Source organism: Leishmania donovani, chromosome 21, assembly GCF_000227135.1.
Source record: "Leishmania donovani BPK282A1 complete genome, chromosome 21".
Taxonomy (NCBI): Eukaryota; Euglenozoa; class Kinetoplastea; order Trypanosomatida; family Trypanosomatidae; genus Leishmania; species Leishmania donovani.
The window spans coordinates 420,489-443,367 of NC_018248.1; the positions used below are offsets into that span (position 1 = coordinate 420,489).

The 22,879-nt window shown below is 60.2% G+C and overlaps 6 protein-coding genes across 7 annotated transcripts; all 6 read left to right on the forward strand.

The window, feature by feature from the left end:
• Positions 1–611: 611 nt before the first annotated feature.
• Positions 612–1,496, forward strand: LDBPK_211260 (dynein arm light chain, putative; the record flags this gene model as incomplete). The annotated part of the gene is made up of 1 exon (XM_003860595.1): positions 612–1,496. One exon carries the CDS (start codon positions 612–614, stop codon positions 1,494–1,496), a length of 885 nt encoding a protein of 294 aa, XP_003860643.1.
• Positions 1,497–3,232: 1,736 nt separating this feature from the next.
• Positions 3,233–5,701, forward strand: LDBPK_211270 (hypothetical protein, conserved; the record flags this gene model as incomplete). The annotated part of the gene is made up of 1 exon (XM_003860596.1): positions 3,233–5,701. One exon carries the CDS (start codon positions 3,233–3,235, stop codon positions 5,699–5,701), a length of 2,469 nt encoding a protein of 822 aa, XP_003860644.1.
• A 2,321-nt stretch (positions 5,702–8,022) lies between these two features.
• Positions 8,023–14,412, forward strand: LDBPK_211280 (kinesin, putative; the record flags this gene model as incomplete). The annotated part of the gene is made up of 1 exon (XM_003860597.1): positions 8,023–14,412. The coding sequence occupies one exon, from the start codon at positions 8,023–8,025 to the stop codon at positions 14,410–14,412; it is 6,390 nt and encodes a 2,129-aa protein (XP_003860645.1).
• A 2,417-nt stretch (positions 14,413–16,829) lies between these two features.
• On the forward strand, positions 16,830–17,402 carry LDBPK_211290 (60S ribosomal protein L9, putative; the record flags this gene model as incomplete). The annotated part of the gene is made up of 1 exon (XM_003860598.1): positions 16,830–17,402. The coding sequence occupies one exon, from the start codon at positions 16,830–16,832 to the stop codon at positions 17,400–17,402; it is 573 nt and encodes a 190-aa protein (XP_003860646.1).
• A 1,209-nt stretch (positions 17,403–18,611) lies between these two features.
• LDBPK_211300 (40S ribosomal protein S23, putative) lies at positions 18,612–19,043 on the forward strand (the record flags this gene model as incomplete). 2 transcript variants are annotated; one of them, XM_024473462.1, is made up of 1 exon in its annotated part: positions 18,612–19,043. In XM_024473462.1, the coding sequence occupies one exon, from the start codon at positions 18,612–18,614 to the stop codon at positions 19,041–19,043; it is 432 nt and encodes a 143-aa protein (XP_024329233.1). Both variants share the same exon structure in this region, with proteins under 2 accessions (XP_024329233.1, XP_003860647.1).
• A 2,857-nt stretch (positions 19,044–21,900) lies between these two features.
• On the forward strand, positions 21,901–22,806 carry LDBPK_211320 (cell division protein kinase 2; the record flags this gene model as incomplete). The annotated part of the gene is made up of 1 exon (XM_003860601.1): positions 21,901–22,806. One exon carries the CDS (start codon positions 21,901–21,903, stop codon positions 22,804–22,806), a length of 906 nt encoding a protein of 301 aa, XP_003860649.1.
• Between the last annotated feature and the right edge of the window lie 73 nt (positions 22,807–22,879).

Consider the following 22,879-nt stretch of genomic DNA (forward strand, 5'->3'; position numbering starts at 1 on the left):
CCGTGCCGTCTTTTAGCTTCATGCCGCCCCTGTACACTGCTGATTGCCCATGTGAAACATGCAAGACGAAACAAACCAACAAAACCGTCGTACGAGGAGTACACGGCAGTGATGTGGGTGCTGGAGCTCAGAGGTGTTGTGTGTGTGTGTGTGCTTGTGTGGCTGAGCAGCGCATCTCTCCCGTCTCCTTTCCCCCGCTCCTCCTCACGCATTTCTGTGTCTGTCTTTGTGTGGGAGTCGCATGTGTGTACGCCGGCCTCGATCACGAGTGCACAGCTACTGATGACGCTTCGTTCTCTTGCCCATCTCCGTCTTGGCTGCGCTTCTCTCCCCCACACGTCTGTTCTGAATGTGCACGTACTCGGTCGCACGTCTGCCCACGCGACACGCACACACACACACACACACACACACAAGCGCATACATGCGCGCGCAGTCACAGCGCAGAGCAAGTTGCTTCTTCTGCCCTCCTCTTTCCTTAAACGGCCACACCCACACCTACATACACCACTACACCGCTTGGGCTACTCACTGGCGGGGATCGGGCGATGCCATCTGTGTGCGCCGCGCCGCCTGCGCCCCGATCATCCTCGTCGACGGCAGCGGTGGCAATGAGGACGGGCAGCAATCGCCGCCACAACAACGGCAACACTGGCGCTAAGATCGAATCGAATAGCGCCAGTGTAGCCGATCTGCAGGAGGCAATCCTGCAGCTGCTTCCACGACGCGCTAGCGAGGAGGATGCCGCGGCGTACATCGACGTGAGCGGCCCAGTAGACGCCAACCAGACGCTCATCCGCTACGATATCCCCTACGCGCCCGGTGACCCGAAGCGTTCGCTGAAGCTGCGCAAGAGTCTCGGCCTAGGGGCCGAGGAGCGCGTCGTCGACCCGAACGTGCGCGTCGTCATTGACAGCTTCATCACGCCGCGTCGATGGGTGGATTCGTCGACGGGGGTGGTTTGGGTGCAGCACGCTAGCCCGTTTCCGTCCTCTCGTATCGACGCCGCGGAGACGCAGGAGCGCCTGCACGCCCAACTCGAGGCTCACCAGGCGCGCCGCACCGGCACCAGCCCCATCCGTTCGCTCCTTGTCGCCGAGTGCATGCTGGAGGTACTGCGCCAGGTGACGGCGGAGTGCTGGGAGCGTGGCTTGCTGCTGCTGCACGTACACTCGGAGCGGGTGGCAGCCCAGGCAGCACATCGGCGCCTTTTTGAGAGTCGTGTCGGCCACGCCTTCCGTCTTGCCCTAAAGGGTGAGAAGGACGTGGCGAAGGTGGAGGAGGACATGGCCGCGCTGAAGCAGCGCATCGAGCTGCTCGGCCAGGAAGAGGCCGACCTGCGACGCCTGTGCAGCGAGTTCGAGCGGCGCGCCGAGGAGCAGGTGCTCATCGCGAACAAGGAGCACAACGACGCCCTTACAAAGCTGAAGCGGGAGGGCGTGCAGAAGCGTGCACAGTTAGAGCAGCAGCTGGTGATTCCAGCGAACTTGCAGTAGTTGGAAGAGACGGAGGGCCGTGCGGGTGTGGGTGAGGGGGGGGGAGAGGCCAGAGGAGGGCCGCAGGAGAGGGGGGTCAGGGGAGAGGCGTGCGAGGGTCCCTCACCTAAAGCGACGCTCCGCGTCGCTTGCTCTACCTTTCGCCTCGACAGCTCTTCTCCTGCCAACTCCGCTAGCACCACCTCCTTTGCGGCTGTCGAGAACTCGCTCTTCGCGTTTTTTTTTACTTGACGGCGCTCCTCACCCGACATGCGCGGCAAGAGAAGCGGGAGGGGGGAGAGCCTCCGCTGCAAAAGCAAATGTTGCGGGGGGTAGGACAGGGTAGTCACTGCGCGGGGCGGAGGTGGAGAGACGGCGCAGCCCGCCCTTCCTCCCTCCTCCTTCCCCCCCCCCCCACACACACACACACACAGTTTTGCAGCCGACGAGATTATACCACACCATGCCATCCAGCATACTCGATGTACGACAGCAGCAGGATGTGCCCCAGCGCTTCACCCTGTGTTTCTTATTTTCGGACACTCACCACCACCCTAGTTGTTTGCGCAGCTCATTTTCGAAAGGTGGGGGAGGTCTCGGGCCTTCGCCAGCAAGCCTCCACTACCGCGAAAACGAGGTCGTGAACCAAAGGACGCGCAGGAGCGGCAGAAACACCGAGAGGATTGCGATGGCCCCATCCACGTGGACATCGGCCTTGCCACTCCTTCATAGAGAAGTGACAAGGATGGATGCCGGTGTGGGAGGTGTGTGTGCGTGTGTGTGTGCGTGTGTCCGTGCGTGTAAGCTGCGCGGACCGAGGGCCTGTCTTTCGACGTTTTCGCGACTGAACAGGACGGACTCGTTTACACGTCAGCGTGCACGCATGTACTGCTCCCCTCTCCGCGCCTCGTAGGCGCGAGGCACGGTTCTCTGCGGTCTTCGCCTCTGGAAGCGGTTCGTGATGCACCCGAGCCATCGCGCTCTTCGTCTCATCTCTTCATCTCTCGCTCTGCGTCTTCTTCACCTTCGCCTCCGTACTCACGCCGTTCGACAACACACGAACGCCCCCTCACGGGTGCACATGCGTTTAGTCCCGGCATGAGCGCCGCAGCAACGACTACTACTGCTACGACGACTATTTCTAGGACACTGCCGCAACAGTGACAGAGCACCGTTGAGTGCGTCAAGTGTGTCTCTGCCTCTCTGTCCGTGAGTGTGTACCATACGGTGCCTGGGCTCTCCCAAGACCCCATGCCCCCTCTCGCCTCTCCTCCCTCCTCATACACTTTTTTTTGTTTTACCGCTTGAATGATAGACTTCTCTTTCTCTTGGTGTGGACGCCATCTTTTCGACCCCTCCCCATTTCCTGGTGCGTGTGTGTGCGTGTGTGTATGCTTGATCAACGCCCATCCATCACAACGCATACACACCACGGCAGGCACCCCCCCTCCTACTCCTTGGGTCTGTGTGTCGGCCTCCCTGGTTCTTTCCTTCCTTATTGTCACTCCTTCGCGCGGGCTTCTCTCCACACACACGCACACACGCACGCACACTCTCTCCTGCGCCGCTCCTATCCGTGTGGGCATCATTGCGTTTTTGATTCATTTCTCCCTTTGTCGTTTGTTTTCTCACGTGCGCCGAGGACCTCCGGGCTTCCATTGATCCAGAGGACCCCCTCGTCCATTTCAAACACACGCTCCCCCACTTAACTCCCCTCGCCACTACCACCACCACCAACACCATCCCCCCTTCCTATCATGCTCCGCGAGGCCCGCAGACGCAAGCAGCAAGTGGCCGCCAAAATCGGACACGAAGAATATATCTACCGCCTTAATGGCAACCCCTTTAGCCATCAGGAGGTGATTCGTGTACGCCCGCAAGGCGACCTCGACCCGCGTCGAGTGCAAGCGGCGGGCATCAGAGTTGGGGTTGGCGGCGCCAGAGGTGTTGGTGGGCCAAGTCGACCGCCGTTTGCGGTGGACGACGACGCCAACTACAGCAATGGCGGTGGCAGAGGTAGCCGTGTTGCCCCGTTGAACCCCAGTTCTGGCGTACCTAACGATGGACCCTCCAACGAGGCCGTAGCCCCGTACAGTGCCCCCGAAGGCTGCAACGGCGGCACTCCGCGCGGCAAAAAGTACGCTGCAGCCAACTACGCTTCCCCCTACGGCGGCGGCGGTGGTGGTGCGGACGGCCATCCGCACCCACTCGTGTCGCAGGGGCAGCACATCGTGAGCACCTTTACCCCCGTAATCCCAGCCATCGCGCCGGTCAGGGACCTGCCCGCTCCCCTGCCTGCTGTGTACAGACCAAAGCCGCCCCTCACGTTTCACAGCGGCCCGGCTTCAGGCGCAGAGGTGCCGCCTCTCTCCCTCACGCCGTTGCCGCAGCATCCGGCGCCATCGCAGGTGTGCTACCCTTCCAGCGAAGCCGGTACTCCCAGGGCTGCTGCGGCCCCGGTGTACTTATCACCCGGTGAGAAAGGCGCTGGCCGACCCAGCACAAGTCCGACGGTGCTGCCGCCGCTCAACTCAGACGGTGGCAACAGCAGTGGTGGTGGTCCCTTCCCCACCCGCAGCCCGCGCCCGAGCACGAGCGGAGCCGCCTTGGGCGGCGGCGGCTTCCTCATCGGCGGCGACGGCCTCTCTGCTGCTGAGGAGCGCCACCGCGAGAAGATGGCGGCGCGCCAGCGTGCCGTTGAGCTGCAGAGGGAGAATGCACGGCAGATCCTGGAGAAGCAGCAACGCAAGCAAGCAGAGCGGGAGCGGGAGATTCAGGAATACCGCCTGGCCGAGGAGCGACTGCAGCGGGAACGGGAGGAGGTGGCGCGGCGGGAGCAGGCGGAGCTAGATCGCGAGAAGCGCGAGAAGGAGCTGAAGATGATGGCGCCGCGCGCAGCGCAGGCGATGTTGGAGCAGCAGCAGCGCGAGACGCAGCAGCGGAGAGAGGAGGAGGCGGCAGCTCGGCGCAATAGAGCGAGAGCCCCGGCAACCCCGGCAGCCCCAGAAGCCCCAGAAGTCCCAGAAGCCCCAGAAGCCCCAGAAATGGGGAAGGAGGCTCTGAAGTCGACGGCCCTACCGCTACCCGCGTCTGCCAACGTAGCCTCGACCAGCCTCCAGTCACAGCCGCCAGCGAATCACCTGTTGCCACTGGCAGCGCCGTCCGTCCTGCCCCCTCCAGCGCCGGCGCCTGCTTTACCCTACCTCGTGGACTTTAACTTTGGCAGCGGGCTTCGCCATTCGCCGCAGCCATTGCCGACACCTTACTACTACCCGCCCGCCAACATGTGTCCACAGGCGGCGCTACTGCCCAACGCAGACACCCAGTCCATCCGTAGCGAGCTGCGGCGCATCACCAACCTACTCGAGGAGCAGCAGCTGCAGCAGCGACGCGCCATGGATAGCATCAGCATTGGCGCCAACGCAGCACCGCAGCCATGGCACAGCGGTACACCGCAGCCTTCCACTAAAGCCGGGGCTGGCACGTACCTCACCACTGGCCAGCCGTCACCTTCTATCGGTGCTGGCGGCCCCGCCCCTGTGATCACGGCGCAGCGAAACAGCGCGGCACCGTACAGGTCTTTCTCGACAGGCGGTACGCTGCCGCCACCTCCACTTGCCACAGCAGCACCGCCCGCTCCATCCTCGTCTGGTGCAGGCGCGCCGTCGGTAGGCATCGGGACGTGGCAGGGGCTCTTGTCCCCGTATGCTGGCACCTCTGCGGCCGGCGCTGGCGGCAGCCTGCTGAACCCGCCGTCCAGGTCCATTCCGCAGTTTACCAGCTCCATCACGGACAATGAACCGGAGCTCTCCACGGAGCCGTCCCGGTTCATCGGCCCCTTCAGAGCACCAGTGACTGCGGTGCCGAGCCCTCCTCCTGTCCCCGTGCCGGGGGTGACGCTTGTGGGGGCGGACTCGATGGCGACGAAGCCACTGCCACCATTGGTGCACCGTGCAGGTGTCACTGAACCCGACGCAGAGCACTGCGTAGCGACCCCACCGCCAGCGTCGACGGCCGCGTCATCCCGTCTCTCCCCAGTGTCGTCGGCCTCGGCGCTTGCGCCGGCACGCTTCTCGATGCCAGAGATGAATTCCCCAACGAGGTCGCCAAACGTAGAGGGGCTCCCCTCAGTCCGCCATGGTTCCCCTCAGGCGACGGAAGGGTCGAGGACAGACGCGGACGAGGGCGAGCCAGCGAGGCGAGTGAGCGAGTCGCCGATGTCGTAGGTGGGAACTACCTACACCGACAGAGTTCACACCCGAAGCCCCTCCTCCGTGGAGTTGTCGGAGGAATAGAGGCAGAGTGCATGGACCATCTCCATTATTCCCCCCTTCTTCGCAGCTTGCATCTCTCTCTCTCTTTCTTTCCCTATCTTGTTGCAATACAAGTAGATGCATGTACAGCGCATGATGGGATGAAGGAGAGATGAAAAAGACGAAGGCGTGGGGCGAGTGCGGATGCATACGGCGTGCGGTGAGGGCTTTTGTGTTTTCCTTTAAGAAGGAGAGCGTGCCTTCATGGCCACGACGTTCGACTGCGTTGGGTGTGGGAGTGTATGCAGAGCAGGAAAGCGAGAGAGGGCGGATGTGATGCAGATTTCAAAGGCACACACGCACGCTCACTCACGTATGTGTGCGCCGCTGTGTGAACGGATGCGCTGGTGTGACGTACGCCACTGCCAGTTCTCTTTTACAGCTGTTGTTGCTCTCATTTTCAGTGCTTCGCTTCGCCTACTCTCCCGCCTGGGCAGCCCATGCCCTCCTCCTCCGCTGCGCCTTTCCTTGCCATCCCTCTCGCCGTCTTCGACCTGCTCCGCGCGGGTGGTCTCTGTCTTTCACGAGTCTTTGTAGCCGCACCTGCGCACGCGGACGCCGCTCTCCCCTTCTTCCTCCCTCCCTCGCTTCTCTGTTGCATCCTCTGCAAATGTGCGCATCATTAGTTTTGCGAATGTATACGCGCAGCCGCACATGCGTGCCGATGCGTCTGTGAGGATGTGTGTCTGTGAGGCGATACAGTAGATCGGTGCCTTCTTCTGTCGCCACGAAGGTGAGCATGAAGGGGTGGATGATATGATTCTATGTCTCAGTGTGCGTGTGCTCTGCTCGTCTCTCGCGTTGTGTGCGGGCCTTGCTTTTTCTCACGTGTCTGCTTGCCCATGTTCATCCCTTTCTCTCTCCCTGTAAATGTATATGTATGGATATATATATATATATGCATTTTACATGTATATATGTATGTGTGTGTGTGTTCGCTTGCCTCCCACTCCTCTGTCAGCTGCACCTCCGTTCTCCCACCACAACTCTCTCTCTCCCTCTCGCCCTTTCTCCCGGTTTTGAAGGCGCAGTAGCGGCGGAAAAGAGGGACGAGAGGGAGGCGGCCGTGGTGGGTGGGGGAGTAAGTGAGAGAAAAGGCTGATGATGGTGATGGACAATCCTAAAATTCGAGACGACAGCAGGAAGAGGCATGAGCACGCGCAGCAGCGGCAGTAGAGGGACTGGCTTGAAGGTGATATATATATATATATATGTGAAGGAAGAAGAATCTGCACTCGACAACCCACACGTGAGCATGCCATGGGAAGGGCGTTTTGAAGAAACGACAGCACCACTGGCACCGCCACATCCATGGCCCTGCATTGAGGAACGCATGCGTGGCAACGACCGACCAAGCGCGCTCTTATACCTCCACAGTTTCCCTTCCCTCCTCCTCATTGGCATCGGGGGATGCCGCGCGCACGTACGCGCAGCCGTGTGCATGAACGTGCGTGCACGTGTGCTCAAGCTTATGTGTCTCTCTCCTTTCCTTATCCTCCGTCTCTCCTCCCAGTGGTGCGCCCTTCGCTCCCTTTTATTTGTTCTCTCTCTCACGCTTACTCCGCTCTGTATGCACCCACACACTCACGTATGCGCACACGAACGCCCGCACACGCACTCGAACCGTGTCTGCAGCAACTCAAGGTGAAGCGAGGTATCCTGGTGGTAGTCCACATAGAGGCATAACACGTCCTGCATGCTGCGATCGCCGCTGCCGCCGCCTTTCATCTCTTTCCCCTTTTCTGATCAGCGAAGAGCAGGGGGCGCGCTCGTCACGTGCCATTCAGCTTGCGCCCTTCCGACCGCTGCCGTCATTGATCTCCCCGACATTGGTCGATATATATAATATATATAATATATATAATATATATAATATATATATATATATACGCGCACATACCCATACAGGTAATTAGAAAAAGGCGGTTGCTCTTCATCTCTCCTACACGCACTCTCTTCCTTTGTAGCCGGTTTCGCTCTCACTGTACTTCCCTTTGGTTTCTCTCTCTGTGTGCGTGTGCGCACGTCACCAGACTTGCCTTCTCGCTGCGCCGCCATCTTTGGCGCTGTTCGTCTTTTGGCTACCGCACGTAGAGCTCTCGTTTTACTCGTTGATTCCACTTCCTTTTTTTTTTCTGTGCTTATTCAACGGCTGCGCGCCTGTCTTTACTCTCTCCTGCGCTTCGCCACGCACCCACCGCACTCACCTCCCGGCGGGACATCTCTCAATCACCATGGGTCGTGGTGCAGCTCAAGAGGTATACCCTGATGACGGGCACATCTTTGTGTGCGTGCGCATCCGAAATGTGCCACAGAATGCGGCGTGCTTAACCAATAACGGCGGTGCTGCGACGAACACCCGCTCCTCCACGGTCGCGCGCAAGTCAGTGCTGCGCGAGGCGCAGCGGATTTGCGTATCTGTGGTGGAAAATGTGGTGGTGATGCATGATCCCACGTCGATCGACGACGCCGCTACTGTCGCGAAGGACGGCAACAACGTCGTGCAGATGCTGACCGACCGCGCGAACCATGCTGGCGCTGCTCGAAACTCTCGCAAAACCGCTGGTGGTGGCGGCGCGGCTGCCGGCGCGTCAGGCATCAGTTCCCGCCGGACCGTAGGTGGCGCTCGCGCTACCACTGCCGGCGACGCCCGCCTCGTGTCCACCAGCACCGCCAATTACTACGAGTGCGACTATTGCATCGCATCGATGGAAGAGTCGCAGCTGCTGCAGATGCCGTTGATTCGCACAAGTGACTTCCTTCAGCCGCCGCCGTACGGGACGCAGGAGGAGGTGTACCAGCGCACCGCGATGCACGCCGTCAAGGCCGCCATAGACGGCATCAATTCGTGCGTCTTCGCCTACGGCCAGACGGGCAGTGGCAAGACCTACACGCTCTTCGGCGACACGACGAACATTCGCCGTGACCCCGGCGTTGTGCCGCGCACTCTGGACGACTTGTTTGGCCGCCTGGAGGCGGTGAAGCAGTCGTACCGGAACGACAAGGTGACAGACTACTCGTACCTTGTGCACCTCTCCTTCTACGAGATCTACCAGAACGAGGTTTATTGTCTCTTCTCTCGCCAGGGCCCACTGCGTGTGCAATTCGTCCGAGATCTGACGGGGAAGAGGGAGACGATGATCATCCACGACCTGCAGCAGCAGACGGTGACCTCGGCCGAGAAGGCATACCCGATGATCGAGATGGGTCTGCGCCGGCGGCAGACCGCCGAGACGGGTATGAATGCACACAGCAGTCGCAGCCACGCCATTCTGCAGATCCGCGTCGCCCAGTACCGCACCAACCGTGACGCGCGAGAGACTGTGGAGCACCAGGCGACGATCAACCTGGTGGACCTCGCTGGCAGCGAGCGGCAAAAGACGGCGAACACAAGCGGGACGAACCGTGCGGAGGGCATTCAGATTAACCAGTCACTCGCCACTCTGGCACGCGTCATCAACGACATCGCGAGCGGGGCGAGGTTTGTGAACTACCGCGACTCGTTGTTGACGATGGTTCTCAAGGACAACCTTGGTGGCAACAGCAAGACGTTTATGATCGCCAACATCTCGCCCATCGCCTTCAGCTACCAGGAATCCTGCGCGACCCTCACATACGCGAAGGACGTGCGCAAGGTCCGCAACCGGCCGATGGTGAACAAGACCTTCCAAACGCGCGCGAACCTGCTGGAGCAGAATATGATGCTGAAGCAGGAGAACGAGAAGCTGAAGGTGCAGATGGAGATGTGGGTGAGGAGCCTGCAGAGCGGCAACCTGCACGCCTCCGTGACGGACATGGTGGCCTTGTTGCCTGTCCTGGGAGGCGGCACGGCGGAGGCTGGCGACCATCTGCTGCCGTCACCGCCGCTGTCGATGGCGCAGGCTGTCGAAACCGAGCAGCGTCGTGCCGCCGATGTACCGCTGGCCGCAGCCGGGTGCAACGAGACCTTCCTGACCGCCATCAGCAGCGGGCTGACAGCGCCGCTGCTAATATCGTCCCACCGCAAGTACACGAGCGTGGCGGGGATCGGGGGCTCGTGCATTGAGGGCGGCGCTGTGCGCGTCTCGGCACTGGTGAAGGAGGCGATGGAGTTCCCGCTGAGTCATGTGTTGCATCCGCTGCCGACTATGGCGGCCGGTGACACCTCGTACACCACCGACGAGGACAGCCATGACGCCCAGAAGCGTCACACCACCATCCTAATGGATGCAGACGCGAGCTCGCTGGGGTGCGCGAGTGGTGAGGCCGCGCAACGGCCGGACGCCGCAGGGGAGGCTGCAGCGATGGCGGGGGAGGTGATGGGCCTGGGGTCGCTGGTGTTGGAGCGCGTGGCTCAGCGCTCGTGCGAGCAGCGGTACTATGTCCACTTCAAGCCACCCACCACTGCTGAGGGCCTCTCGCGCCTCATCGACGTCCAGGTCAATGGCAAGAGCATCGGGGCGAAGGGTCGGCGTGAACTGCACCACGGCGACGTAGTCTGCGCCTACCTCGAGGACGCGGCGAAGATGGAGGCGGCGGCGGCGGAGACGGCGGCCAGCGCCTGTCTGCACACCCAAAGTCTCATTTCTTTCCACTACGTCGACCTCAACGCGCTCTCGCGTGGCGCGAACGCGTCCATGACCGGCATGAGCAGTGCCACGCTTGGCCAAATCGCGGTCTCGGTCGACCTTCCGGCGGACATGGAGAACCTCACCTTGGATGGCATCAAGCAGTTGCAACGCGACAACGCAAAGCTGCTGGACATGGTACGCCAGCAGGCAGAGACGATCGACTACCAGTGCGCCCACGCCAGCACGCCGATGATGCAGGTGGAGGACCTGCTGGGGGGCATCTCGCCGGCCGGCAGCCCTGGCTCCGGGTCGCCGAACCCGCGCTCGCTGGAGCCGAGCATCTCAGCATTGCCGCCGCCGGAGACACACAAGGTGGCCGTTGCCCTCGAAGCCTTCCGCCGCGTGTCTGTCTCCCCGTCTATCCGCGGTGGGTCCGTCATGCCAGCTGACCTGGAGGCGGACGAGCTGCTGCATCGCGCGGCAACGCAGAGCGAGTCGAAACAGCGCCTCGACAACGCTGTTCGCGAGAACCAGAAGCTGCATCGCACCGTCGTGTCGCGCAACGCCACTCTGGACGCGCTGGCGCGACGCCTTGCCGAGCTGGAGGCTGGCGGGCCGCTCAACTCGCTGACCAGCCCATCGCCGTCCTCTTCATTGGCGTCTTCGTCGTCGAACACCAGTCTTTCGGCTGATAGGGGTTACAATGGCGAGACGCTGGCCGGCAGGCGCGCTGATAGCGTCGAGGACGACACAGATGTGTCGAGGCGCACAAGGGGAGACCGTGGAAGCCTCACATGCGTGTCCTCGCCTTCACAGATGCGCGCCGTCTCTGCGCAGCGTCGGGGCGAGGAAATCGTCGAGGCCGACGATGATGACGAGCCCCGTCCGGAGCCCATCGGAGACGGCCAGAGGCGCATCGTGTATGAGAACGCTGAGGGCGCACGTGAGCGCTATCAGGCGGTGGTGCGGGAGCGAGAGCAGTTTGATCGCATCCTCGAGCTGGAGGCTCTCATCGGTGAGCTGCGCGAGCGAATCAGCGAGCTGGAGAGCCGCTTGCGCTTTTCCAAGGACGAGACGCTGGAGCAGCAGATGTTCCGCGAGCAGGCCGAGGCGGAACGTGACGCGCTGCTCGAGGAGCTGGCGAACACGCGTTGTGAGAACTCGGCGCTGCGCCGCGAGAACGCCAGCCTCGAAGGCTTTCTTGCCAGGGATGAGCAGGCGCTCGCGGACGCCGCGCGCCTCGCAGACGAAGAGCTGGAGCGGCAGACCGCCGTGCTGGCCGACCGTATCAAAGCGCTCAAGGCGCTCTCCCGCATGTGGAAGCAGCGCACCATGAAGTACATCGCGATGGGCTATGGTGCCGGCAGCGACGACAAGCACACCGGCAGCGCTGGGGCCGCGCACCTTGAAGCCATTCCATGGGACGACCTGCGCGCCGCAGAGACGGCTGCCATAGCGAAGCGGCGCCTTGGTAGGGGTGACGCGGACGCCTGTCCGGTTGATGTGGCGCAGGCCATCGACGACTTTGAGAAGTCCACGACTGAGGACAACGTGCGCGCGCTCGAGTACGCGTTGCTCAACTTTGAGCAGGAAAACCAGCGGCTGCTGGACGAGATCCGGCGCATCCAGGCGGAGCTGGACGGGTACAAGGGCCTCATTGGGCGCCTCCGGGCGGAGAAGGCGGAGACGGAGAAGACCCTGGCGGACGCGACGGACTCCACCGAGGAGGAGCGCCGCCGCATGCAGCAACTTCTGCGCAACACCAACGCGCAGCTGGAGGAGGCGGAGGAAAATCTGAAGCGGACGCAGGTTCGCCTGGATGACGCGATGGAGATGTGCGAGAGCAATAAGCGCAAGGCCGTGAGGAACAATGAGTTACTGCTGTCTCAGCAGAAGCGTACTATCGAGCAGCTGGAGGCGGAGCTGTGTCGCCTGCGTCGCGACCATGCGGCCAAGGACGAGGAACTCACGAACCTGACGCGGTACATGCAGGACCGTGATGCGCTCGGCGGCGACGGCGTGGCGAAGAGCTGCGAGCTGCGCTCTCGCATCGAGGAGCTGGTCAGCGACTCGATGGAGGAGTACGAGGCGCCGAACGGGTACTCGGTGTTCCCTGCGGGCTTTGAGTTCTCGAACGAGATGGTGTCACTCATCCGCATTTGCCTCCGTATCTTGCTTGACCGGCTCAAGATGGAGCTGTACGTGCTCAACGCGCAGAGCGTGCACAAATTCCAGCTCCTGATCCACGCTGTGAAGGCGCGCACGGAGGCGCACTTTCACACCTTCATGCACCAGCTGCGCGACGCCGTCTCGCAGATGTCAGGGCGCACGTTGCGGCCTGGCAGCAAGTGGGGCCTGTCCGAGTCGGACGTCCTCTCAACCCTCGTTGATCACCGCCGCCGCCAGGTGGGCGACGCGCTGAGCGGTTTGCTAATCTGGTATGACCACTGGGACAACGCCCCAAAGACAGAGCATGTCGCCTACATGGAGCTGATCCGCAACGCCGACCGCATCATGCAGATGGCCCGCATTGTGCGCCGCGAGAGCTTCCTGAACACGAATGCGACGTCCACTTCGCTGATGCCGATCCCCGGCAAGAGCGGCACAAGTGACACCTCGCTCCTCCCAGAGTCGTCGCGCCGCAATGATAAGACTGTAAAGGGGAGCTGCAAGATTCTCTCTCGCCTTGCGTCGTCCACCCGACAGAGCAACCTGGCACGCGCCGTGAATCAGTTCTCCGCGACGCCTTCGCGAGCCACGATCGCCGTCCGCGAGGACGTCGTCGGCGCCACGCCGTGCCCGGTGGAGCAGGGCGCGACCCCGTTCAGCCGCAGCGCAACGGTAGCGGCGCTGGCACTCTCGCAAAGCATGATCCCCTTTAGCAGAACAGCCACTGGAACGCACACTAGCGGGCACCAGCCGCCATCAGCTGCGAACCTGGAGAGCTGCTCGCTCTTCAGCCGTTGTCCCTCTGGGCTTCCGCGGGTGTCCGCCACGACGGCGACGGCTACCGGCCTCTCGCCTCGGCCGAACCCGTCAACGGTCACACCTATGCGACCCATAAAGCAGGCCACGAGCGTCGGTGCCGCGACGCCTGCGGCTGCGCTGGCAACTGGTGCGTCACCCGCCGCTCTGACAGCAGCCGCGCGCGCCAACTACTCGCGCATGGCCTCCGCGGGCGTGCTGCCGGTGTTGGAGGCGGATGTGGCTTACGTGGCGAACACCGACGTTGCCGAGGCTGTGTCTATCAGCACCTATAACTTCTCCCGTCGCATGAGCTCGGCGGCGGGGGCCGGTGAAGGCGCCGCAGCCGACAAGGGCGAGCCAGTGCGTCGACCGAACCGCCTCTTCTCCCGATGCCAGACGGCGATCCCCCAAACGCGGGACTCCATGCAGCAGCAGCAGCGCGCACTGCGCCGCCAGAACTCTGCAACGCTGGCTTCGTCCAAGACCCACAGCAGCGCTGGTGCGACTTGTACGCGCAGGCAGGTGAGCCGTGCAAAGGCAACAGAGGCGTTTGCGAGGTCGAAGACATACTACACAGTGCCGAAGTCGACCGCAACGCTGAGCCGACCAAGCCGCCGCAGATCTGGCGTTCGGGTCAGCACCAACAGTAGCACTCGTAGCACCGGCAGCCTCGGCGGGGGTTCGCCGCATGCGCGGCCATCCTCGTCGCAGCACAATGCGACGCGACTCTCTGCCTTCTACAGCATTCCCCCAGCGGAGCAGGCGCGCGGATCGGGCAAGGGACGTGCGAGCATGCTGAGCAGCAACGCTACCACGAAGCCGTCTGCGGCAGAGATCTCGTTCTGCAACCTGGACGTCATGAAGTCGTTGAGGGAACGAAGCACGAGCGACGTGAACCGCCAGGTGCCAACGGGCAACAAGCCCAGCTCGATTTCGAATAGGGTAGATCTCACGAATATCAGTAGCGTGCACCCGAGGAAGGGCATGGCGCAGCCAGTGCCATCGTCGACCGGTGCACGCGTGAGCGCTGGCCACGACACCACTTTGGTGAGCACCACTCCGGTGGTGCCGAGGCTCGATTTTGGGGCCCTGGAAGGAAAGCGCTGAGGGCACTCGCGGAGAGTGGCGGCTCGATTATTCTTTTTGTTTTTCCTTTGTGCGTGCCCGCGTGCGCGTCTGTGGCTCAGTGGGGCGTGTCTTCCAGAAGAGGTGTGCGTGTAGGGGGGAGGGAGGGGGAGAGAGAGCGAGTGGCGCGTGGCACGTGGTGCTGTGATCGGAAGAGAAGCACACACACACACACACACACACGCACATACACACACACTAAAACAAGCGATAACCTACGGACGGGCCATCGTTTGCCGCCACCGTTGCGAGTACGACGACCTCCTGCTTCCTCGCCTCAGCTATTATCCAGCTTTCCTTCTCCCTCTCCATTTGGGGACACCAAGCACGTGTGCGCGTGTGTGCCAGGCGAGAGGGAGATTTTGAGGCGGGGACAACAGATACAGAGTCACGCGCACACACGCGGTGGGTCGTTTTGTTTGGTTTCGTGCTTTTTCCCTTTTCCTGTACCCACTCACGCTGTCATGAGCACACCGTCCATCACATATTTGTTTGTATATGTGCGTGTATATATATATATATATTTCGCCGCTTTACTTCTTGTTCGGTGCGTTGTTGTCGGGGTCTGCGTCATTTTCCTTAGGTACGCCACATCCCCCGGTCCACCTCCAATGCTTTCATGAGCCACTCTTCTCCCCCTCCTTTCCCTCCTCCACGCACACACGCACGCACACATCGACAGGATAACAGCAGATATATATGCGCATGTGTGTGTGTGTGCGTGTGCGGGCCTCTACTTCTTTTCATTTGTTGTTTTGTGGTGTGGCATTGCTTACCGTTTCGTTGTACCTTTATGTTAGAGTCCATCGATAAAAACGCATGTACATGTATATACATGCATGCCTGTATGGGGTGTGCGCGCGCGTATGCTCTTGTGCGCTTTTGCTGTACCTTTTTCTTTTTCTTTGCCCTCCCCCCTTTTTCTTCTCTCGCTTCATGATTGGCGCATACACACACACATATATATATATATGTGTGTGTGTGTGCGTGTGTGTGCGTGTGTGTGTGTGTATGCGTATGGGCGTGCAGGCACTTCCACCCTTGCTCATGTGTCTTTCATTCCTCTCCTCGAGCGCTTTTCCGCCTCTCCTCCACCACCTTCACTACTCGCCCTCGCGGCTGTTTCGGTGGCATGCTGGTGCTTGAGCACTGTTCTCACTCAAGATTCGCAAGCACGGACGCCAAACCCCTTCCCTGTATTAGATCTTCGCTTCGCACGCTTTCGCTTGGCCTTCTTCCGTTTTCACTTGTTAGTGCCTTTTCGAGTGTGTGAGCTGGCCCGAACAGGCAGAGCGCTTTAGAATAGGAAAGGGTACTTGCAACCACTCTCCCGGCGTCTGCGAGTCTCTCTCTCCTTGTCCTTCGTCGGGCACGCTAGATGTTCTCTCTGTGTCTATCTTCTTCCTTTATCTACATGTACGCGTGCGTGTGCGTGTGCGTGTCTGTTTCGTGCGAGCCGTCACCATCATCACCGCCCACGCCCTCCATTGTGCGCTCTCCGCCGCGCGCATTTTCCTTTGTTGTTTTCTCATTCATTCCCGTATTATTATTTTTGTTCTTGTGTACGCTGCACACGCACACGCTCTTGTTTCCAGTCCTCGAATCACTAAACGTCTGAAGCATGATCGGAGGAACCGAAGAAGCCACACCTACACGGGAGAGTGAAGGGGGGTGGAGGAGGAGGAAGAGGTCCTCTTCCCCCCTCATCCCACAGACACACTACCACACAGGGCACGAGGATACGCGGAAAAAAAAACGATGAAGAGCAGAGAGGCAGAGATGCACGAGGGGTACATGCGTATGGAGGGAGCGATTGAGAGACGGCACCGTTCTCATGTTTTGCTGCTCGCTTCTCTCTTGCACCCGTCTCTTCGATTTCCCCTCCATTCCCCTCTCCCTCTCGTGCCGCTGCGTTTTGGATGGTCAGAGTAGTGTGCTCGATATGCACATCTCTCTGCTTGTGTGCCTGCCTGCGTGTGCTTCGAGAAGAGGATTGTACGCCAAATCCTCCCCTGTGCCGGCGCGCTGTCATGCAGCTCCTTCCTGTGACATGTGCACATCAGCGTATAATTCATGGCGCTATCCGTCTCTCCCTCTCTCTCTCCCTGGCGGATACCTCCCGACGCGTCTTCTTCATGTCCTCTTCTCGCGCTTCTCTCTCGCTGCTCATGCCTCGTTCATCGCACCATCATCGCAATACGTTGCCACGCGTGCATGCATGTACGCCCTAAAACCTTTCCGATTCTGTTGCCCTTCTTTTTTTTTTGCCTTTCGGCACCCTTACACTCCCCTTTTTCCCGCGCGTGTGTGCGCACGTCTTTAACGCTGTCCCCCCTTTCTTTTGCTCAGTTGGACGTGCATTACAACCCCCTCGTCCCCCTTTTCGCTCTCTCAGGAAGATGGTGAAGGTCAAGAGCCTCTGCACCCTGCAAATCCCGGAGGGTGTGACCGTCGATGTGAAGGGCCGCAAGGTCACCGTCACGGGTAAACGCGGCACCCTCACGAAGGACCTGACGCACCTGCAGCTGGACTTGCGCGTGGACAAAAAGAATCGCACCTTCACGGTGATTCGCTGGTTCGGCTCCAAGATCCCGATCGCGTGCCTGAACACCACCAAGGCGCACGTGCAGAACATGATCACTGGCGTGACGAAGGGCTACCGCTTCAAGGTGCGCTGCGCCTACGCTCACTTTCCGATCAACGTCTCCGTGGATGGCCAGAACATCGAGGTCCGCAACTTCCTTGGTGAGAAGCGCGTGCGCCGCCAGCTGGTGCCCAGCAGCGTGAAGGTCAGCCAGACCGACCCGTCCAAGGTCAAGGATGAGATCATCTTCGACGGCAACGATCTGGAGCAGGTGTCCCGCGAGGCCGCCGTGCTGCACCAGATGTGCCTGGTCAAGAAGAAGGATATCCGTAAGTTCCTTGACGGTATCTACGTCCAGACCAAGACCAACATTGAGGGTATGGAATAGGAAGAGCGCGTGCGTGCCGGTGCGTCTCTCTCTCTCTGTCGCTGCATGCACACGCCTTCGCGCGTGTGGGATGCCTCATGGGAGCGAATTGTGTTTGTGCGAGTGCGGAATTGGCACTGAGAGCGGAAGGGCGATGCCGTCTGTGTATGTGTGCGTGTGATGTGAGTCAGGTGGAGCTGAAGAGGACGAAAAGGCAGGGGAGTGCTGGGAGTGGTGGCGAGAACAAGACATGGGGGTTGGGGTGGGTGTCTTTCCACCCTCAGCCCATCGTTTTCTCTCGCCTCAAGCATCTCCTACCGTTCAGGTCCTCCCACCTTCTCCAGAGGAGCCCACACAGGCAGACACACGCACACACACACAGATGCACTGAAGCCCCCTCTGCTGTTGCTGCTGCTGCTGCTGCTGCTCTGCCTCCCCACACCTGACAGCCAACGATGCAGACGGAAGAAAAAAAAAGACGTCCTGTCTCTCTCTCTCGCACTTATTCCTCTCTTCGCTTTTTCTTTGGGGTTTCGGAGATGGCGCTCATGTGTGCGGGTGCCCCCGTCTGCATGTGCGTGTGCGTGTGTGCCCAGCCATCTCTGCGCGCGCACATGTGGACGGCGCACTGAAAAGGGAGACCATCTGCTCAGTACGCCGTTCCGTGTTGTTTTCGTTTTTTTTTTCGTTTCCACCACGACCACAAAACCGACGATCAAGGACGGCGGCTCTCTTCTCTGAGGGCGACGGCGGCGGCTTTTGCCTCCGTCGTTGAGGGAAAGGACATACAGGACGCCTGCATCGCCGTCTTGGGTGACACGGGTGACGTGACACCAGTGGTCCGTGCGGACGGTCTCCTTCACTGAAGTATGCACATATGGGTGCAGGGGGCGCGTGGCACCGGCTGTACTCGCCGGACATAGGGACAAAACAAAAAGCGTGCATACGTGTTAACCTGTGTTCCCGTCGGCCGGCTCTCCTACCTTCTCTCTCCCTTTCTTTCTTCTCCCCCTTTTTCGCGCTTGCGAACCCGTCCATCGTTGTTGCCACACGTCTGCGACGTGCGCGTCTTCCTCCACCGCACACGTCACGCACAAACACACGTATTCCTGCGCTTCTTGCGACACATTGCATCCCTTACCTTCGCTCTTCCTCTTCCAACCACGTACGGCTGTGAAGAGAAGACACTTCGTGTCAGGCACTCTTCCCTAGCCATCTCCCTCCTTCAAGATGACGAAGACCAACGGTCAGAACGCAGCTCGTAAGCTGGTGCGCCTGCGCTGCCGCAACCGCTGGGCCGACAAGGGCTGGAAGCGCGCGCACACCTTCTCAGCCAGGAAGGCGAACCCCTTCGGCGGGTCGTCGCACGCCAAGGGCATCGTGCTGGAGAAGATCGGCGTCGGCGCCAAGCAGCCTAACTCCGCCATTCGTAAGTGTGTGCGTGTGCAGCTGATCAAGAACGACAAGAAGATCATCGCGTTCGTGCCGAACGATGGCTGCCTTCACTTCATCGAGGAGAACGACGAGGTGCTGGTGTCTGGTTTCGGCCGTTCTGGCCACGCCGTCGGTGATATTCCCGGCGTCCGCTTCAAGATCGTGAAGGTGTCGAACGTCGGCCTGTACGCCCTGTACCGGCAGAAGAAGGAGAAGCCGCGTAACTAGAAAACTAGGGACGCATGCTGCCTCTCTCTCTCTGTCCCTGTCTGTGCCTGTGTCACTGGCACATGCAAGAGGAGGACGACGAACGGCCGGGAGCGTGCACGCGGCCGCGTTGTGGTCTCGCGGAGCGTCTACGTACACATTGTGTTGGACATGGCGCAGACGGGGGGGGGGGAGATAATGGTGATGCGCGGTTGCACCTCGTTGTGTCCTACGCCGCTGCCTCTGCCTAAGTCTTGTTTTCTCTCGCTTACTTTGATGCTTTTCTCCTAATTTTGCCTGATTTTACCGTTCTCTACGCCAAGACACGCACGAACGACGAGATTGCCCCCGCCTCCCACCCAGCAAACAATCGAAGTGCCGCCGTAGCTCACGCACGTGCGGGGGTAGAAGAAGGAGGGGGTGGATAGATCCGGCGCAGCGGCGGCTTTGAGGCCTCGGAAAAAAGGTGAAGACGAAGCCGGCGCGCACGTTTTCTCTATAGATATATATGCGTAGATTTGCTCATGCACTGCCAGCTGTGTTACGTGCAGGCAACAACCTTCTCTACTCCCTCCTACCCCTTCCGGCGCTCGCCCGCTTGTTCCTCCTTTTTCCCCCTTTTTCCCTATTCACTAACCCACGCGCACGCCCGCATGCGCACCATCGCTCACTGACTCTCAACAAGCGCGCTCACCTACATAGGACTGCTTTTCGGTGGTTTAGGAAAGTGCACTCGCACAAACGGTAACGCAATCTAATTCAACACCCTCTTCCTCCGCCAACATACTCCGCGCCTCCTGCACCCTTCCTCCCTCCATCTCCGGCTCTGCCCCCCTCCCCCCTTTCCCCCCTCACGAAGGAGGCTCTTCACCAGCAGCAAAAAAAAAAGAAAGTAAACTGAAGGCCAGAGAAGGGCATCACTGTCACCGCTGCCACTCCACTGTCGAAGCCTTCACCACCGCTTCTGCCTCCTCCTTTACGTAGCCGCTTGACTAACCGCCACCACGGCTACTATTCCGCACTCCCTTCCTCCTCCTTCTTTGTTGTTTGTTTAAACGCCCTTTTGTTGTCTTCCGAACGGACGCACGGACTCGCTCGAGGAAGCCGCACTCCCCTTCCCCCTTCCTCCACACACACACACACACACGCTGCTGCCGAAGGGTCCAGAACGGCTTGGACACTGGGAGGCCGAAAAGGCGCCTGCCCGCTGTATTGGAGCTTCACCTTTCCCTGCGAGTGGGCGAGACACACACGCGAAGAAGCACACACCGTCGCGCATCCCTCCACCCGGACCAGAGGTGTACCGCCCGTACGCGGCGCACGTGCTGGTGGGGACCAAAGTTTGCAGAGAGAAGAGGCGGGAGGACACGGCCGACACGTGCTGGAAGCGAAGGGCCCGCTCCGATAGGAAAACGAACAGAGCGAGAAACACACGGCACAGAAAGGCAAAGGGAGGGCTGCCAGAGAGAGAGTGAGCGAGTGAGTGAGTGAGTGAGTGAGCGAGCGAGCGCGCATCGCTGCACCGGGAGGCGTGCGCATCAGCTGTTTGTGTGCTTTTCCCCTCCCCTTTGCTGAGGTGTCCCCTGTCCAGTCCACTGTTCATCATCGCTACCGCCACCCCCCTCTCCTCCAGCTCCAGTGAATCCAACACTCTTCCGTTGGCGTGTTCTTCGTCCTTCTCGCCGTTCTTCCTCCTCGCTGCACTGTCCCGTGCCGCTTTCTGAGATTCGCCCTGCGCTCTTCACGCCGCGTCTCTCCCGGAAACGAAAACACAAAGAGAGCACGAGGTGCGCGGCGCGGTGACCTCTCCCAGAACGGCAACTTCACGAGAAGATCCGCGGTGGTGGGTGGGGGCGCGTGTTGTAAGTGTGCGTCTCGGTACCCGTTCTTCGCTAGCTGGTTGTGCGCTGCTCGGCACGTATCGAAGGTATACGTTTTGTTTTGTCCGTTTTAGTTCTATCTCTCGTGTGCGGCACCGTCACCCCCCTCCCCTCCTTGTGGAGAGAAAGAACGAGAGGCAACACGCGTGTGGCCTCCTGTAGGGGTGGCTTTCTCGTCCTCTCCTCTTCCTTCTTTGTGGTCGACTGCCACCCTCTCTCGATTTTCTGCAGAGGGTGCCGGTGGCGGTGTGAGGGGTTTCGAGTTGGGCTTGCTGTTACTTGTTATGCGCCTCACTTTCGGTCTCGCGCTCTCTTCGACGCATCGCTTGCTACCTGAAAACAGAAAAGTCGGAGAAGGAACAGAACGACAAAGAAAATCTAAACCCCCCAAAGGAGCAAGGGAACGGCGAGTCCTTCGGTTGCTCACCTTAATCGAGCCACGAGGACCTACCCCCCCTCACCCTCCACCAGCGTAACGCATAAACGCCGTCGATAGTCGGGACGCGCTGCATTCTCCCCTTACCCCGCCCCCACTCCTTCCCGCGCCCGCTTGTGTCGAAGTGCACACACTCCTGATATTGAAAAGAAGAAAAACACGAAACGTTGTTGTTGTCTGCTCTGCGTGACGCGGTGCCCCTCCCCCACCCTTTATTGTTTTTTTTTCTTTCGCTGTGCTTTATAGTTCGTTGTGTGTCGGTCCGTCTGTCTGCGCGGCTTCGAACGAGCGAGACGCAAGTGGTCTACACCCACGCACGAGACGACGACAAAAAGCGTGGCCGTGGTCATCTGCGGTGGAAAAGAACCAAACAGACACGAAACGAAAAAAAAAACAGAAAATCTGTAAACGCAGACGCGAGCACCCAGCGCCCACCCCCCTCCGCTCCGCTGCCGTTGCCAGCAGACCGAAAGGAAGGAAGGATACACACACACACACACACACACGCACACACACACACACACGCAAAGAAAGAAAAGAGGCAAACGCGAAAAGGAAAGCAATGACCAGCCGGTACGAGCGGCAGGAGAAGATCGGCGAGGGCACCTACGGCGTGGTGTACAAGGCCCGAGACACGTCCACTGCCGCGACGGTCGCGTTGAAGCGCATTCGGCTTGACTCGGAGGAGGAGGGCGTTCCGTGCACCGCCATTCGCGAGATTTCGCTGCTGAAGGAGCTGCGACATGAGAACATCGTGAAGCTGCTGGACGTGTGTCACAGCGAGCACCGTCTGACGATCGTCTTCGAGTATTTAGACCTAGACTTGAAGAAGTATCTCGACCGCGAGAACGGCAACCTCGATGCGGCAACGGTTCAGCACTTTATGCGCGACCTGCTGCGCGGCGTCGCCTTCTGCCACCAGCGCAGTGTCCTGCATCGCGACCTGAAGCCGCAGAATCTTCTCATCTCGCGCGAGAAGGAGCTGAAGCTAGGCGACTTCGGCCTCGGTCGTTCCTTCGCCATCCCAGTGCGCAAATTCACGAACGAGGTGGTGACGCTGTGGTACCGACCGCCCGACGTTCTGCTCGGCTCGATGCAGTACGGTCCGCCGGTGGACGTGTGGTCCGTGGGGTGCATCTTCTCCGAGATGGCCACCGGGACGCCGCTCTTCGCCGGGAAGAACGATGCCGACCAGCTCATGCGGATCTTCCGCTTCCTAGGCACACCGAACAACCGGGTTTGGCCGTCCATGAACCAGTACCCGAACTCGAATAACATGCTGTCGCAGCCGGAGTTTTTGCAGAACTTCGAGCCGGAATGGAGCAACGTGCTCGGCTCCGTGCCCGGGTACGAGAAGCTTGGCTGCGCTGGTGTCGATCTGCTAGAAAAGTTGCTACGCTACGAGCCGTCGGAGCGCATTACGGCGGCAGACGCGTTGAACCACCCGTACTTTAGCCTCCAGTTTTAGCCACTCCAATAACGCAACATTCCCTTTCTGCGTCCCCTCCGTGTGCCGGCAGCAACGAAGAATTCGGGGGAGG